At 42.4% G+C, this 15675-nt stretch overlaps 1 protein-coding gene across 1 annotated transcript in view; it reads left to right on the top strand.

Annotated features, from left to right (window-relative positions):
• SRY (sex determining region Y) overlaps nucleotides 1–15675 on the top strand; it is a 143321-nt gene that overhangs the window by 91103 nt on the left and 36543 nt on the right. The window contains exons 3-4 of the mRNA XM_077147135.1: nucleotides 209–305; nucleotides 2804–2975. Coding sequence (XP_077003250.1) covers nucleotides 209–285 — 77 coding nt within the window. The 3' untranslated portion in view covers nucleotides 286–305; nucleotides 2804–2975. The remainder of the gene's footprint in view (nucleotides 1–208; nucleotides 306–2803; nucleotides 2976–15675) is intronic.

Raw genomic sequence — 15675 nt, 5'->3', positions numbered from 1 at the left:
ATCAGAGAACCAACTTCTGGTTTTGTTGATTTTCTCGATTGTTTTCATAGTCTCAATTTCATTTATATCTGCTCTAATCTTTGTTATTTCTTTCCTTTTGTTTGCTTTGGTATGAGTTTGCTATTTTTTTTCTTGGCACCTGCAACCCCATCTTACTCACAGAAGCACAGAAGCTTACTTATTGCCAACCTATTACAATCTGTTCCAGCTACACAATACCCGACTTGGTCTCCAAACAAGGCAACAGATTTCTCCACTTCTCCATGCTCCTACAGACCTTCATAATGCTCTTACAAGCCCCGCAGGTAAGGATATCTCAGTGCACTGCCTTAAACCTGGCCACCTTCCTTCCTCTACCAAACTCCGAAGGCCCTCTACATTCATGCAGCTCTGTAATGAATGACAATTGCAAAGCTGGCCATGTGATTGTTTCTGCAACCCAGGTAGTAAAGTCCAGCCTTCTCTAGGGAACCTCCTCCAAAAGGGTTAAAGCTCTCATCTGGGCTCTAACACTTGCCCAAAGCCAACCCGTTAACATATACACTGACTCCAACCATGCTTACCATGTGCTTCAGTTACATGCAGCAATATGTGCAGAAAGGGGATTTCCCACTACAAATGGATCCCCTATAACAAATGCAGACCTAATTAAAAAATTGCTTGAGTTTGCTCACTAATCTTCAACAGGTGCAGTCATTCACTGTTGACGACACCAGGGCACTTCCACAGACATATCCTAAGGAAATAAGAAAGCTAATAAAACTGTGAAATAGGCTGCTGTACAATTGGTTCCCTGCACACAATCCTAGTATTCCAGCCCTCCACCCCCAGTACACTCCCTTGGAAGTTCAGTCATGTAAAGAAAAGGAAGTGATCTGTGAAGAAGATTGGCGTACCTCAGGGGGATGTCTTACAATCCGAGCTGATCCGTGGGAACAGGTCCCTAACTCACTCCACAATGCCCTTCATGTAGGCTACAAGTCCCTACTAAAGTTTCTTACCCCTCTCAATCTTTGCCCAAATATCCCAACTCTCCTGCAAGAAATCATGCAGCAATGCCACATTTTCAAATCTCACCACAAGGAGAAGTTTAAGGACCCCCTTCTTTTCCAACCCACCAGGTCAGGGGACAAGTCCCTAGCCAAGACTGGCTGATAGACTTCACCCATACGCCACCTATTAAAAGACACAAATGCCTGCTCATTGTACTGGACGCCTTCTCAGGATGGAAAGAGGCCTTTCCCACCAAATCTGAAAAAACCTCAGAAGTCACCAGCATTATGCTTAGTTCAAATATCCATATGCTTATGTCCACTTGTCCTTTCAGTCTGACAGTGGACCAGGCTTTGTCTCACAGGTTATGCAGCAGGTAGCCAACTCCTTAAATATCTCCTGGAAATTCCATGTCCCATTTTGGCCCCAGTCTTCTGGGAAAGTTGAGAAAGCTAACCAAATGCTCAGAACACACCTTTCCAAATTATCATTAGAATGCAGGACAGATTGGCTTTCCTTCTTCCCCCTTACTCTAACTAGGATTAAAGGCCATCCCCAGACCTCCCATTTTCCTAAACCCATTTGAATTAGTGTACGACAGATCCTTCCTTAACAAGTCTATAAATAACATCTCACATAACCCATCCTTTTCTGGGGTCATCTGAATGAATTTAAACAATTCCTTTTCTGCCTCTAACCATAATGCTGATGATACACACATGGGCAATATCCTGATGCATGCATGCCTCTGTATAATTAAGTGCTGGTGGGGAGACACCAATGGGCTCAGGTAGTAGTTGCAGTGGCCCAAATCAAGGTCATGTACTACAGGCACTGCAACTCCACAAAACTCCTCTACCATCTATAACCTCATTCGCCAGTTGCCATAGGCAATCTGGGGGAACCTTGGAGTCTTTTGTCCAGGAAGACCACCAGGGAACAGGGCAGATGCATGTCATGTTCTCAACACTAACTATCACCCAGCCTCAAAGCTTGATAATTGCTTTAGCCTAAACACCTCTAATCCCATGCTCTGAGACCCCAAACGGGGTTACCTCTGGGCATTCCGTAACACACCATCTTTAAATCCAGCTCCTAACCCCTCCATGTTTCTCCTCATACCCCAAATGAAAGTCCGTATATAGACTCCATGGTCCTCGATTGGACTCTAGAATTTTATATTACTCCCAACCCATTTCTGGACTGTTCTTTCTGTATGGTACCTGCCTATATTATATGCTCCCTCCTTTCTGCAAAGCAGCATGCTCCCTTGTCTCTGCCCTTCCATGGACTGGTTATCTAAATACTTCACGTCTGCTACCTCCCTCCTTAAACCAGCTTCTCTCCAATTAAAAAGGACTTTTTCACTCCCCACCTTAGCTGTACTGAGAAGCATAGGGGCCTTTGCAGGCTCCATGGCTCTAGGTCTGACCCAAGTACAATATGCTGAGTTCTTTTCCATGGTAGCAGAACTGGCTGATCACTTACCAGAGGGGCTTCATGTGCCGGACAGAAAACATCAATTCCAAGCCCAAAACAGGTGAGCCTTAGATGCTCTCACAGCAGTACAAGGGGAAACCTGAGCCTACTTTGGAGACGATTGCTACTATTATATAAACCAGTCCAGCCAAGTCCAATCTGTCATCACAGTTGTACAGGACTTTGGAAAATCTCTTTGAGAACCTGCATTCCCTTGGGGCCCTTAGCTCTTTTCATTCTTCACTGCTTTCATCCCCTTTTTTATTCTTTTTACAGGATTGTTACTTTTTCGGCCCTGTCTCTTAAAACTGTTAACCATTTTTGTTTACAGAATCAATCTGTCAGCAACATACTACTCTTCTGGCAAAAACACCAATACCAGCCACTGCCCTGTGAAGAAACATAGGGACAGACCTGCGCCCTCCACCAACCAGGAGCATAAACAGAATACAGACCTTCGCCCTTCAGCCTCCCAAGAAAACGAAAAGGAAAAGCCTGGGATGGTAGGCCAAACCCCTTCTCCATGATGTGATGACCCCTAGAAAATATTCCAAGAAGCTTCCCCCAGGAGACCCATGGAGCCCACCCGAGCCCACACCTCTTGTCCTCCAGCAGCTGTAGTCTTGTGATAAGCTCCCCTTACCTAGCATCTGCCCTCCGCCCTCCTGCAGTTGCAACCCTGCATGACTACAGTGGTGTTTAAATTTTAAATATCACTGGTGAGATGCTACCAACTCCCAACTTGGCCCCCTGCTCCCCGAACCAACCAGGGGGACCTGCCCACTTCCTGCTCCCAAGCTGTAAGACAAAACCCACCGCCTCCCTTTCTCTCCTTCCTGCCAACCATCTTATATAAACTGTACCCCTTTCCCTGCTTGGGGCTGATGCCATTTTCCCAGCCTCAGCCAGTCTGATGAGTGCTGCCAAATAAACCCGACTAAAGGTATTCTGTTCAACAATGTTTGCTCTGCCAAAGTTTGCCGGTGTTTTGTTCAGAAAAGGCTCTGAAAACCAAAGTGTACAGTTTATTGGACTGCAGTAGTGTATTAGAGTCCTCTAGAGAAACAGAATCAACAGGGAACACTCGCAAATATAAAATTTATAAAAAGTGTCTCATGTGACTGAGGGAATGCAGATCTAAAATCCGCAGGGTAGGCTGTGAAGCCAACGACTCCGATGTAGGGTCTAGAGGAACTCCGCAGGAGAGGCTCACCAGCCAAAGCAGGAATAGAGCCTGTCTCTTCTGAATCCTCCTTAAAAGGCTTCCCCTGATTAGATTAAGCATCACTCATTGCAGAAGACACTCCCCTTTGGCTGATCACAAATGGAATCAGCTGTAGATGCAGCTGACGTGAACATGATCTAATTCTATGAAATGTCCTCATTGCAACAGACAGGCCAGCACTTGCCCAACCAGACAAACAGGTACCACAGCTTGGCCAAGTTGACACATGAACCTGACCATGACAAGTAGCATTAATGTGGAACAGCAAAACAAAAACAGTCACTGCTCAAAAGGCAAGTTTGGGGCACAGCATTGTATGGCTGCTAGGAACACAGGGAGGGTATGTGAATGGGGAGCCAGTGCAAGGAACAGGTTGCAACATGAGTTGCTTGGGGAAGGCTGCCCTTGGGTTGTATGTGTCATTAATTTTGCAGGACAGGCAGGACATCTTTGCTGGACCGGGGCTAACAGTGAAGATAAGTAAATGATGTCTGCATGCTTTCTCCTGTTCTGCAGGGGCAGAGGTTTTTGTTAGAGTCATGAAGGATTATTGGTATGTCAGCCTGTCTCAGTTGTCCTGGTTCTTCTTTGTAGTTCCCTAGATAAAAAGGAAGTTCAAGCAGATCAAGTTGACTAGTAAAACTTTTAACCATTCCATTTTCACATTAACAGCAATAAGATCAACAAGAAAATCACATCGGAATTTAGGATATAGTCTGAGATGAGTGAAAACAAAACTACAACACACCAGAACTTAAGTGATGCAGTAAAAGCTGTAGTCAGAGGAGAAGTTATGCCAGGATTCGATACCATTGAAAAAGAGGAAACATCTCAACTCAGTAACCTCATTTTACTCCTTAAGAGATTAGAAAACGAATCCCAAGTCTAGCAGAAGGAATAAAGATCACAGTGTAGAGAAAGGAGGCACTGAGAATACAAAGTATGTGGCTCTGGAATGTTCTTTTTTTAATTACAGCCTTTCTTCCCCAGCAGCTAAGGTCAGCTCAGCTCCCTTCCAGTACACAGGGTCACAGTTTTCCTTTAGGTTTCAAACCTGGCTGCTCTTTTATGCTTCAGGTCACTTTTTTTGGTTTTGCTCTCATTTCTTCTCTGAGACTCTGAGACTTGCTGTATGTAGGATAAATTTGGGGTTAAAATTCACAAATGTCCTGAGTCAGTTTACCATGGAGCCTTGTTGGGGTGAATATACAAATACCTCTAGTATTTTCATTTCACCACTAATCAGGACCGGTGGACAGCATACACGCAGCTGGGCAGACAAGCTGCTGCCGTGGCTATTCACATTGCCACGAGGTTCTGAGGGGTTTCTCTTCTACCATTTCTAGTTTAGTTTAGTTAGATTTCTAGAATAGAAGGTTAGAGATCTCACAGCACCCAATCAGAAAAATTATTACCAAGCCACAGTAATTCAAGACAGCCTGGTTCTGACACAAGGACAAACATGTAGAGAGTTGAATTAAGTGCTCAGAAACAAAGCCTCACATTGATGGTCAACTGATATTTAAGGTGGTAACCAGGTCCACTCAATGGGGAAAAACATGATCCTTCAACAAATGTGATTGGGAATACCAGATTCCCATAAGCAAAAGATTGACTATGGATGCTTACCTCATGATGAGTGCATAATTCAATTCTAGAAGATAACTTGGTTTTCACAAATTAAAGGTTACTGATGTATACAGGGCTGCTGTAATTGCAGGGCTAATCCTCCAGTTCTCAATTCACTGACATTAAATCCTTTGAAGAGAACTTCCAGAACTGTTCTGGGTTGCATGACTGTTTTTCAGGAGATGCCTGCAGTGTGCCAGTCCTGCTTGTGAAAAGATGGGAAAGGTGCCAGCAGGATAAAAAAAGACCTGGAGTCTCATGATAGGGCAGAACCTAGGCTGTGCCAGTTTGAAATGATGTGTGTCCCCTAGAAAAGCCATGTTTCAATCCTAATCCCATTTTATAAAGGCAGCCGTTTCTTCTAATCCCTATTCAGTACAGTATGTTTGAAACTGTAATTAGATCATCTCCCTGGAGATGTGACACAGGGAGTCACATCTTGATGTGATCTTGAGTGATCAAGAGTGGTTGTTAAAATGGATTAAGTGGAGATGTGTCTTCACCCATTTGGGTGGGTCTTGATTAGTTCATTGGAATCCTATAAAAGAGGAAACATTTTGGAGAATGTGAGAGATCCTGAGAGAATGACATATCCACAAGAAGCAGCGTCCACCACCCAGTGACCTTTGGAGATGAAGAAGGAAAATGCCTCCCGGGGAGCTTCATGAAGCTGGAAGCCAGGAGAGAAAGGTAGCAGATGACGCTGTGTTTGCCATGCGCCCTTTCAGGTGAAAGAGGAACCCTGACTGTGTCCCACATGTGCGCTTCCAGCTGAGAGAGAAACTCTGATTGTGTTAGCCATGTGCCCTTCCACTTGAGAAACCCTGAACTTCATCAGCCTTCTTGAACCAAGGTATCTTTCCCTGGATGCCTTTGATTGGACATTTCTATAGACTTGTTTTAGTTGGCACATTTTCTCAGCCTTAGAACTGTAAACTAGAAACTTATTAAATTCCCCATTTTAGAAGTCATTCCATTTCTGGTATATTCCATTTTGGCAGTTAGCATACTAGAATATAGGCTAAAGTCAAAGAAAGTGAAAACTGTCTTTTTCTCACCAGATCACTAACCTGTACAAAGAATTTATGCACCATAATTCTGATGCTCACGTTACCACCTCAAGGGCCTCTGCAGCCCAATCTTCTTGTTACTGTAATCAATCAGATGATAGTTCACATTCAGACAGGCCTTTGGTTCTAGCAGAATGCCAGTCTTTTCCTTTTTAGATGCTGCGTACTGGAAAAGACAGCAAACATGTGGGATTATCTGTTAAGGTTGTTTTTGGGATGTCCTCATTGACACATCTATTTGAGCCTTGCTGGAACAATAAGGAAACAGCTGCTGATAAGCTGGAGGAGCAGGAGCCAGAGCCTTGATTGTACTGTAGTTGACTCACTCAATTGGGGTCTGTTGGCTCCACCCTTCTCCCTCCTTTGTGAATCTTGATTTTAGATGACTCACTGGGTGGGTTCAGTTTCTCTCCAAGTGCTGTTTATTGTCTTTCTTCTCAGATACATCTTTCTCTTTCTGGCTTGATTGTTTCTTATTTGCCCTTTGCTCATCAGTCAGCCACTGCCCTAATTCTAACCCTACCTCAGCTTCCCTCAGAGAATTCTAGCTCCTCTTGATTTTTAGGGAATTCATTTTCTGTAGCTGTTTCAAACTGTTGGTGGGTCATAGGCCCTACTTGTCGGGGTGTAGAAGTCTCAGGCTCTTTTACTGAAGATGGCTGGTTAAGCATGGGGGATAACAGCATCGTTTAAGTGAGAAGGAGTTTGTTGTGAAATGCTGGGTGTGAAATTGAATATACAGTCTGTGCAGAAGCAGTAGCAAGGTGGAGCTTGGGTATATGTTAAGAGTTTTAGCAACACTGTTGGTTGGGGCTTGGCATGCTGTGGCAGTTTGCAATATTAACCATCTGATTACTCTGTCTAGAAGTACGAGTAACTTTTAGAGTGGCTTTTTGACTCCATTTGACATTTCTTAGCCACTAAAATTTTATTCCCCCATTCTTTTTGTTAACTACTTTTATAATTCAAGGGCCAGTCTCATCCTTAGAAGTCATATTTTATGGTGCTAAAGAGACTTATAACCACTGAAGTCAGGCAGGTTCCGTGTAGGGGAAAGTAGGTGAGTTTACTTGTAGAGTTTTGCTTACAGAGAGCCAACATCTGAGCCACAGTAGTGGTCCTCTTGGGGTGACTCTTAGTTATACGTAGACTTAGCTTTGTCACTAGAGAAATATATTTTGTAAGCACAGGCCTCAAGATTGAGGGTTTATTATTATTTTTTAATTGGGAGTCCTTATTGCTTCATAGAATAGTAGGAATGCCCCAAGTGGGAAAATTTAATAGTTTCACAATTTCTTCTCCAGTCCACTAAGGGACTTTGGTAATCTTAAAATATTCTGACCCTTTTATGGTCTCACACAGAAGTCAAATTTTAGAATACATACAATATTATCCTTTTCCCTGTATTGTGATTTACCTTAGTCATAACTAGATCAGCATTGTTCACAACATGTTGCTGTGTGGAGTGATGTAATGCTGAGTTTCAGAGCTGAAGAATGTATACTCTAAGTCTTAGGTGTTACACAGATTCTTAAAGTTCTAGGGAACTACTGGGTTATACAAGATGCTCTTTGTATAACCCAGTAGTTCCCTACAACTTTAGAAATAACAGGTTAAGCCCAGGAATAAATGTGACTGTAATAAGAGCTTACAGTTTAAGCCTTGATTCTCTTACAAGCATTTAAAAAATGAAGCTACTTTGACAAATAAAAACATTTGACATTTGTTTTTTATTGGGGCCATCAACAGCACCAAAACCACAAATATCATACTGCTGTCTAACATCATATAGATTATTATCAGGTTATAAAATGGACAGTGAGAACATTGTCAAGTTTTGAGGAATTTTATACAATCTCTAAATATATGAATAATATTTCATTTATGCAACCTTAGCTGAACATTATTGTAATAGTTCTTAAGCACTTTTTTTTTGTAATTTGTTAACTTATTTTAGCACCTCATTTTTAACAAGGTGAAAGGAAAAAGCCTTTGTAACCGTTTTTTCTTGAGAGTGTGAAGACTTGTCTTTTGAAATAAAGGATGGAGCCAAGAAAAATGCTAACAAGGGTATTATTCTGATATGACATAAAATCTTTGTCTTCTAAACAGAGTACTCAGATGGTTAAGAAAAGCTTCTTAGGACCTTTCATTAAGAGCAGACCCAACAATCTACACGATTTTAACAAAATATTATTTTCCCAAGCCTTCCACACCCTTTTATATCCATTTAGGACTTGTAGTCAGCAACGGCAGCAAACAAAGCCTACTTTCTCATATCTCTGTAACTTTTAATATCCATCTACTGCTTGTAGTAAGCAGTGACTACAAAAAAATTTACTTTTCCAAACCTTCTAAGCTTTTCATATCTACTGAGGACCTGTAGTCAGCATTTTAGTTTCATACTAGGATATGCTAGTTCATAGACCTATTCACTAAGGTCAGTAGGGTTTGCTGCTAAGGCAATCTTAAAGATATGGGGACTGTTTCAAAACCCTTAGGGTAGCATTAAGTGAGCAGGGTAGGAATCTTATCCTTAAGTTCCAGCTATTCACAAGCACATAGGTACTGATAGGTGAAGAGGAATACAAAAAAATGTGTTTTAAAGATCTAGAACTGGGAGTCTGAATGCAGACAGGTAGTATTTAGCAGATTTACCCCAGGTGACTTCATCCCATACAGACTGGCATCTTTGCTCAAGTATCTTCTCTGAGATGCCAAGAGACCTGGATGAAGTAGGGTCCCAGGGGCAAATAAGGGTGTAAACACTAGATGGGTTTATTAGTCTTAAGGGCGCCCATAAGAAGTGAAGAAGATCCATCCCTAGAAGGTGGCTCAGCATTCAGGGATAAGGAGAAACCGATGGGACACTAGAATGCATCAAGCCTACAAGGGAGAAGGGTATTGAAGGTCTTAGTTTTGGCTTTACTGTCAACTCCCATAACAAGTGGCCTGTAGGTGCAGAGTGGCAGTTCTGGACAGAGAAAGTGGCTTCAGTGTCAACTAAGAAATCAGCAATATTACCTGTCATGTAAGGTATCACCTGAGGCTTCTCTAGGTTGATGGTCAGATGTGAAGTGAGCAGAGCCATAAGCAGCCTCGGGCACCTTCAGTCTCCTTCACTTGCTGCATGTAGGGTGCAAGGGGCCAGCTACACCATCTGGAGGACAGTGTAGCACCTGGCCAAGTGTCAGGGCTGGTGGCACCTGGGGCAAGGCCCCAGTGGGTCCGGAGTTCAAGATGGTGGTCTCGAGGTTTCTGGCACCTACTTTTTTTGACCTAGTATTGAAAAAAGGCCCTTGAACCTTTGAGCCACAATTTAAGTGTGACTATAAGGGGTATTATAGTTTGCTAGCTGCCAGAATGCAGTATACCAGAAACAGAACAGCTTTTAAAATGGGGAATTTAAAAAGTTATGAGTTTACAGTTCTAAGGCTGAGAAAATGTCCAATTAAATCAAGTCTGTAGAAATGTCCAATCAAAGGCACCCAGGGAAAGATAACCTCAGTTCCAGAAGGCCAATTGAAGGTCAGGGTTTCTCTCTCAAGTGGAAAGGCACATGGTGAACACAGTCAGGTTCCTCTCTCTTCCGGAAGGGCACATAGTGAACACATTAGGTTGCTGTCCAATCAGGAAGGACAAATGTGGACCACAGTCAGCTTCCACATTCATCTGGAAGGGCACATGGTGAACACAGTCAAGGTTTCTCTCTCATCTGGAAGGGCACATGGTGAACACAGTCACGTTCCCCTCTCATCTGGAAGGGAACATGGTGAAAACATTCAGGTTCCCTCTCACCAGGAAGGGCATGTGGTGAACACAGACTAGTTCCCCTCTCATCTGGAAGGGAATATGATGAATCAGAAAGGTTCCTCTCTCATCAGGAAGGCACATGGCGAACACAATCAGTTCCAGTCCCATCCGAAGGGTACATGATGAACACAGTCAGGTTCCTCTCCTATCAGGAAGGGCACATGTTGAACACAGGGACCTTTCTCATCTCGAAGGGAACATGGTGAACACAGTCATGTTCCCCTGTCATCTGGAGGGACACATGGTGAGCCCAGTTAGGTTCCTCTCTCATCACGAAAGACACATGGTGAACACAGTCAGGGTTTTCTCTTATCCAGAGGTGCACATGGTGAATTCAGTCAGGTTCCTCTCTCATTAGGAAGGGCATACTGTGAACATAGTCATGGTTTCTCTCTCATCTGGAGCGGCACATGGTGTACGCAGTCAGGTTCCCCTCTCATCAGGAAGAGCATATGGTGAACACAGTCATGGTTTCCCTTTCATCTCAAAGGGCACATGGTCAACACTGTTGGGTTCCCCTCTAAACTGAAAGGGCACATGGTGAACTTAGTCAAATTCCTCTCTCATCCGGAAGGGCACATGGTGAACTTAGTCAAGTTCCTCTCTCATCCGGAAGGGCACATGGTGAACACAGTCAGGTTCCTCTCTCATCTGGAAGGTCACATGGTGAACACAGTCAGGTTCCTCTCTCATCAGAAAAGGCACATGGTGAACACAATCAGGGTTCGTCTCTCATCCGGAAGGGCACATGGTGAACACAGTCAGGTTCCTCTCTCTTCCGGAAGGGCACATGGTGAACACAGTCAGGTTCCTCTCTCATCCGGAAGGGTACATGGTGAACACAGTCAGGTTCCTCTCTCATCAGAAAAGGCACATGGTGAACACAATCAGGTTCCCCTCTCGTCTGGAATTGCACGCGGTGAACACGTCGGGTTCCTCTCTCATCAGGAAGGGCACATGGTGTACACAGTCAGGTTCTGCTCTAATCTGGAAAGGCACGTAGTGAACACTGGTTTTCCTCTCATCTGAACGGCATATTTTTAACACATCCTGGGTTCCTCTCTCATCTGGTTGGGCACATGGCTCACACAGGTTCCTCTCCATCATGAAGGGCACATGGTGAACACAGTCAGGTTCCTCTCTCATCAGGATGTGCATGTGGTGAACACAGCATCATCTGCTAGCTTCCTCTCCTTGCTTCCTGTTTCATGGACAGGAAGGCATGTTCCTTCTTCCTCTCTAGGGGTTGCTGGCTGGTGGACTCTCTCCTTCTGATGACTACTCGTTCTTCTTTGCTGTTTCTGAATCTCTCTCTCTCCAAAGTGTCTCCTCTTTTTATAGGATTCGAGTAAAGAAATTAAGACTCACATGAATGCGTGGAGAGATGCCTCCACCTAATTCAGCCCAAAACCACTTTTGATTGAGTCACATCTCCAGGGAGATGATCTAATCACAGTTTCAAGCATTCAGAACTGAGTAGGGATTAGAAGAATCACTTGCCTTTACAAAATGGGATTAGGATTAAAACATCGCTTTTGTAGGGTACATAGATCCTTTCAAACTGGCACAAGGGGACAGGGCATTTTTAACAGTGATTGCAATAAGCTGAGTCTGTTCTGTGGTCCTTTTTCCCATTGCTCTCTCTTCCTCCTCAGCCTAGTCCTATTGTTGAAGACAGAAAGGACAGTTTATAAGAAGTTATTAGTGGAAGTTTGTTGCTTTTTGAAAGGTTTTTCATTTTTCTCCAGATATCACACTGGCTGATGAAATGGGTGCATCACCTTCTCCTCTTCATTTCCTTCCATCTGCATGGTGTGGAAACAGGGCTTCTGCCACCTCCAAAGGGGAGCCAGAAGTTCTGGGTAGACACACATTATGAGCCATGGCTCAATCAAATCTGCCTGCCGAAACAGTTGAATGGCAAGCCCCTTAATTTATTATCTATCTGTCTGTCAGTCTGTCTGCTTATCTGTCCGTCTATCTTTCTGCCTATCTATATGTCTGTCTACCTATCTATCTATCGTTATGATATTCTTCCTACTTGTCACACTGTTTTTGTTTCTATCTGCCCATCAATCTATTTTCTGAACTTTTGAGAGCAGGTTATTCACATCATTCTCCTTAAACACAAATACTTCTATTTCCATTTTCTATAAATAAGATGGTAACTTATGTAGTCACCTTAGTGCAATTATCATGTTTGCAAAACTTTTTGATAAAAAGCTTATGTTCTGTATTCCAGTTTTTCTTTATATCCTAACAATGTTCTTTTGTATCCTTTTGTCCTCCAATCTGATGTCCCAAATGTGTCACATATTGCATTATAAAGGATTATCTCTCTATTTCCTCTCTCTCTTTTTTTTTCCAATTGTGGGAACACATGTGCAACTAAAGGCTGCCCCATCCCAAGCCATCCTAAGCATGCCTGGGATTAATCACAATGCTGGAATACGTAGACTGTCATCCATTACTATTACTTTCCCTTCACCCCAAACAGAAACCTTACATTGTGCCTTGGCTTCCCATTTTCCGTGTCCTCCGCTCCTGAGCAACCTGTACTCCAGTTTCTGTGTCTGTAAGTTTGTATAGTCTGATATTTCCTTTGTGGTTGTCACATAGTTTAACATCTTAAAACTATAAGTCTAATTTGCTAACGATTTAACAGGAAGACAGTTAGCAAACATAAACTGTTTTCCTGTGCCCTACTATCCACCCCCCTTTTTTGTAAATTTTTTGTCTCAAATTACACATTTACATATTACAACTCCCAAACCATTGACTTATCATTTCATTTTATGCATTTTCCTTTGAGATCCTGTAGGAAATTAAAAGTGGAACTAGAAATAAATGATGCTGAGTGGTACTGCTATTTATATATATCCATGCCTTTATCTTTACTGGTGATATTTATACATGTGGCTTTAGTCAGTTGCCTAGTGTCCTGTCCATTTAATCTAAAGGACTCCTTGTAGCATTCCCTGTAGGACTGATCCGGTGGTGACCAAGTCACTTCCTTAACTTTTATCCATTTGAGAATGTCTTAATACCTCATTTTGGGATGTCAGTCTTGCTGGATCCAGGATACTTAGTTGATAATGCTCTTTTTTCAGAACACTGAATATGTCTTCCCTCTGCATTCTTACCTTTACGGTTTCCTATGAGTAATCTGAACTTTCAGTGAAACTTTCAGTCACGTGTACGTTGTACGCTATATGTTGTTTCTCTTGTGGTTTTCAGTATTCTTTATCTTTGGCATTCAACAGTTTGATTATAACATGGTATGGTGTTGATCTATTTGGGTTTATCTTGTTTGGATTTTGTTCTGCTTATATTTTGGGGGGGTAAGTGCATGGACCAGTAATTGAACCTGGGCCTGTCACATGGCAGGTGAGAATTCTTCTACTGACCTATCCTTGCACCCCTATCATGTCTGGATTTTGTTGAGATCTTGGATGTGAATATTCATGTCTTTTTTAAATTTGGGTAGTTAGCAGCCATGATATTATTGAAAAATTTCTCTGTACTTTCTCTCTTTTTTCTCTTTGAGAAAAAAGAATGCTTACAGTTGGTACACTTGATGGTGTCACACAGGTCCTTAGGCTGTGTACACTTTTCTTCATTCTTTCCTCTTGTGCTCCTTGTACAGCATAATTTAATTTGCATTATCTTCAAGTTTTCTGGTTGTTTCTTCTGTCAGAAGAAATGACCAGTGAATCAAGTTGCTGTTACTGTGGTCTTTGTCTCTGTTTGATTTTCTTTTCACAAATTTGAACTCTCTACTGCTAATTGTCTTTGTGTTCATCTGTTGTTTTGCTGACTATGTTTAGTTCTTTGTCCATGCTTTCCTTTTAGCTCTTTGATCACATTTAGCATCTTTTCTTTTTTTATTTTATGTCTTTGATCCTCAGGTCTGGTCCTCCTCACTTGATGGGTTCTAATGCACCCATCCTCTCTTTTGCTTGGGCTATCACCTCCTGTTCCTTTGTGTGTTTTGTAATCTTTTGTTGAAATCTGGGCAGCTTGATATTTTAGTATTCTGTTGCTGGATTTTAGACTGATGTGCCTGTAAACTGACATGCCTATTCCTTAAACTAGTATGCAGCTGATAATTATGATACAATTATCTGAACGTCAGGACCTAAGAACATTTTGTAAAACATCAAGGACAAAAAGAAAACATTGTTCTTAGTCTGCAGATTAACATGTACTACTGCTATTCTTCAAGGCCTACCCATACTATGAGGTTGGAGAACAGCTCCAGGCCAAAGAGAAGAGCTTGATGCTTTCTTTTCATGCCTCTTGGGCAATGTCTGTGTGTTCCTGGGAATTCTCTGAATATATGTGTTCTAGTTTGCAAGCTACCAGAATGCAATATATCAGAAATGGAGTGACTTTTAAAAAGGGAATTTAATATTACAAGTTTAAAGTTCTAAGCCTATGAAAATGTACAAACTATGGCATCCAGGCAAAGATACCTTAATTCTCCTCTGTCAGCTGGAAGGCATGTGGCTCACATCTGCTGGTTCCTTGCTCCTGGGCTGTCTTGCTTTCAGCCTCTGTTCCTATGGTTTCTCCCTTTGCTTCCCCAAGGCTAGCTTTTGTCTTTTGTCTTCCCTTGACTCTTTCCACGTTTCTAGCTTGCTTAACATTTCATGGTAATGTGTGCTGGTCTCCAGGCATCTCCAAATATCCTTGCTGCTGTTTTCTGCCTATCAGCTCTGCTCTGAAGTCAGCTCTGTCATTTCTGAGATTTCTCCAAAATGTTTCCCTTTTTAAAAACTCTAGCAAACTAATCAAGTCTCACCTGGAATAGGTGGAGTCACATTTGCTGATCAAAATGCCACACCCATAATTGGGTGTGCCATATCACCATGGAGATAATCTAAAAAAAATTGTGTACTTGGCAGTATTGAATCATAATTGAAAGAAACAGCTACCCCACAAGATTGGATCATGATTGAAACCTGCTGTTTCAATCTGCCAAAGCTGCCAGAATGTGACACATCAGAGATGGTTTGGCTTTTAATGAAAGGGGATGTATTTAGTTAAAACTTGTAGTTCTTCAGGGAAAAGGAAGCTTACTTTCCCCCTATTATTTATTTTTATTCCATATGTTCTAGTCGTTTATTGACAACGTAGGTAAAAGGAGCATCAGACACAAGGTTTTCACAATCACACAGTCACATTGTGACAGCTGTATCATTATTCAATCATCCTCAAGAAACATGGCTACTGGAACACAGCTCAACACTTTCAGGCAGTTCTCTCCAGCCTCTCCATTACATCTTGGATAACAAGATGATATCTACTTGATGCATAAGATATCCAGCATAACCTCTCCAGTCTGTTTGGAATCTCTCAGCCATTAACACTTTGTCTCATTTCCTTCTTCCCCCTTTTGGTCGAGAAGGTTTTCTGAATCCCTTGATGCTGAGTCTCAGCTCATTCTAGGGTTTTTCTCAATCC

The sequence above is a fragment of the Tamandua tetradactyla genome, chromosome Y (genome assembly GCF_023851605.1).
Source record: "Tamandua tetradactyla isolate mTamTet1 chromosome Y, mTamTet1.pri, whole genome shotgun sequence".
Taxonomy (NCBI): Eukaryota; Metazoa; Chordata; class Mammalia; order Pilosa; family Myrmecophagidae; genus Tamandua; species Tamandua tetradactyla.
Note: the sequence above shows the minus strand (reverse complement) of the source record. Positions and strands in the feature narration are given on the sequence as shown.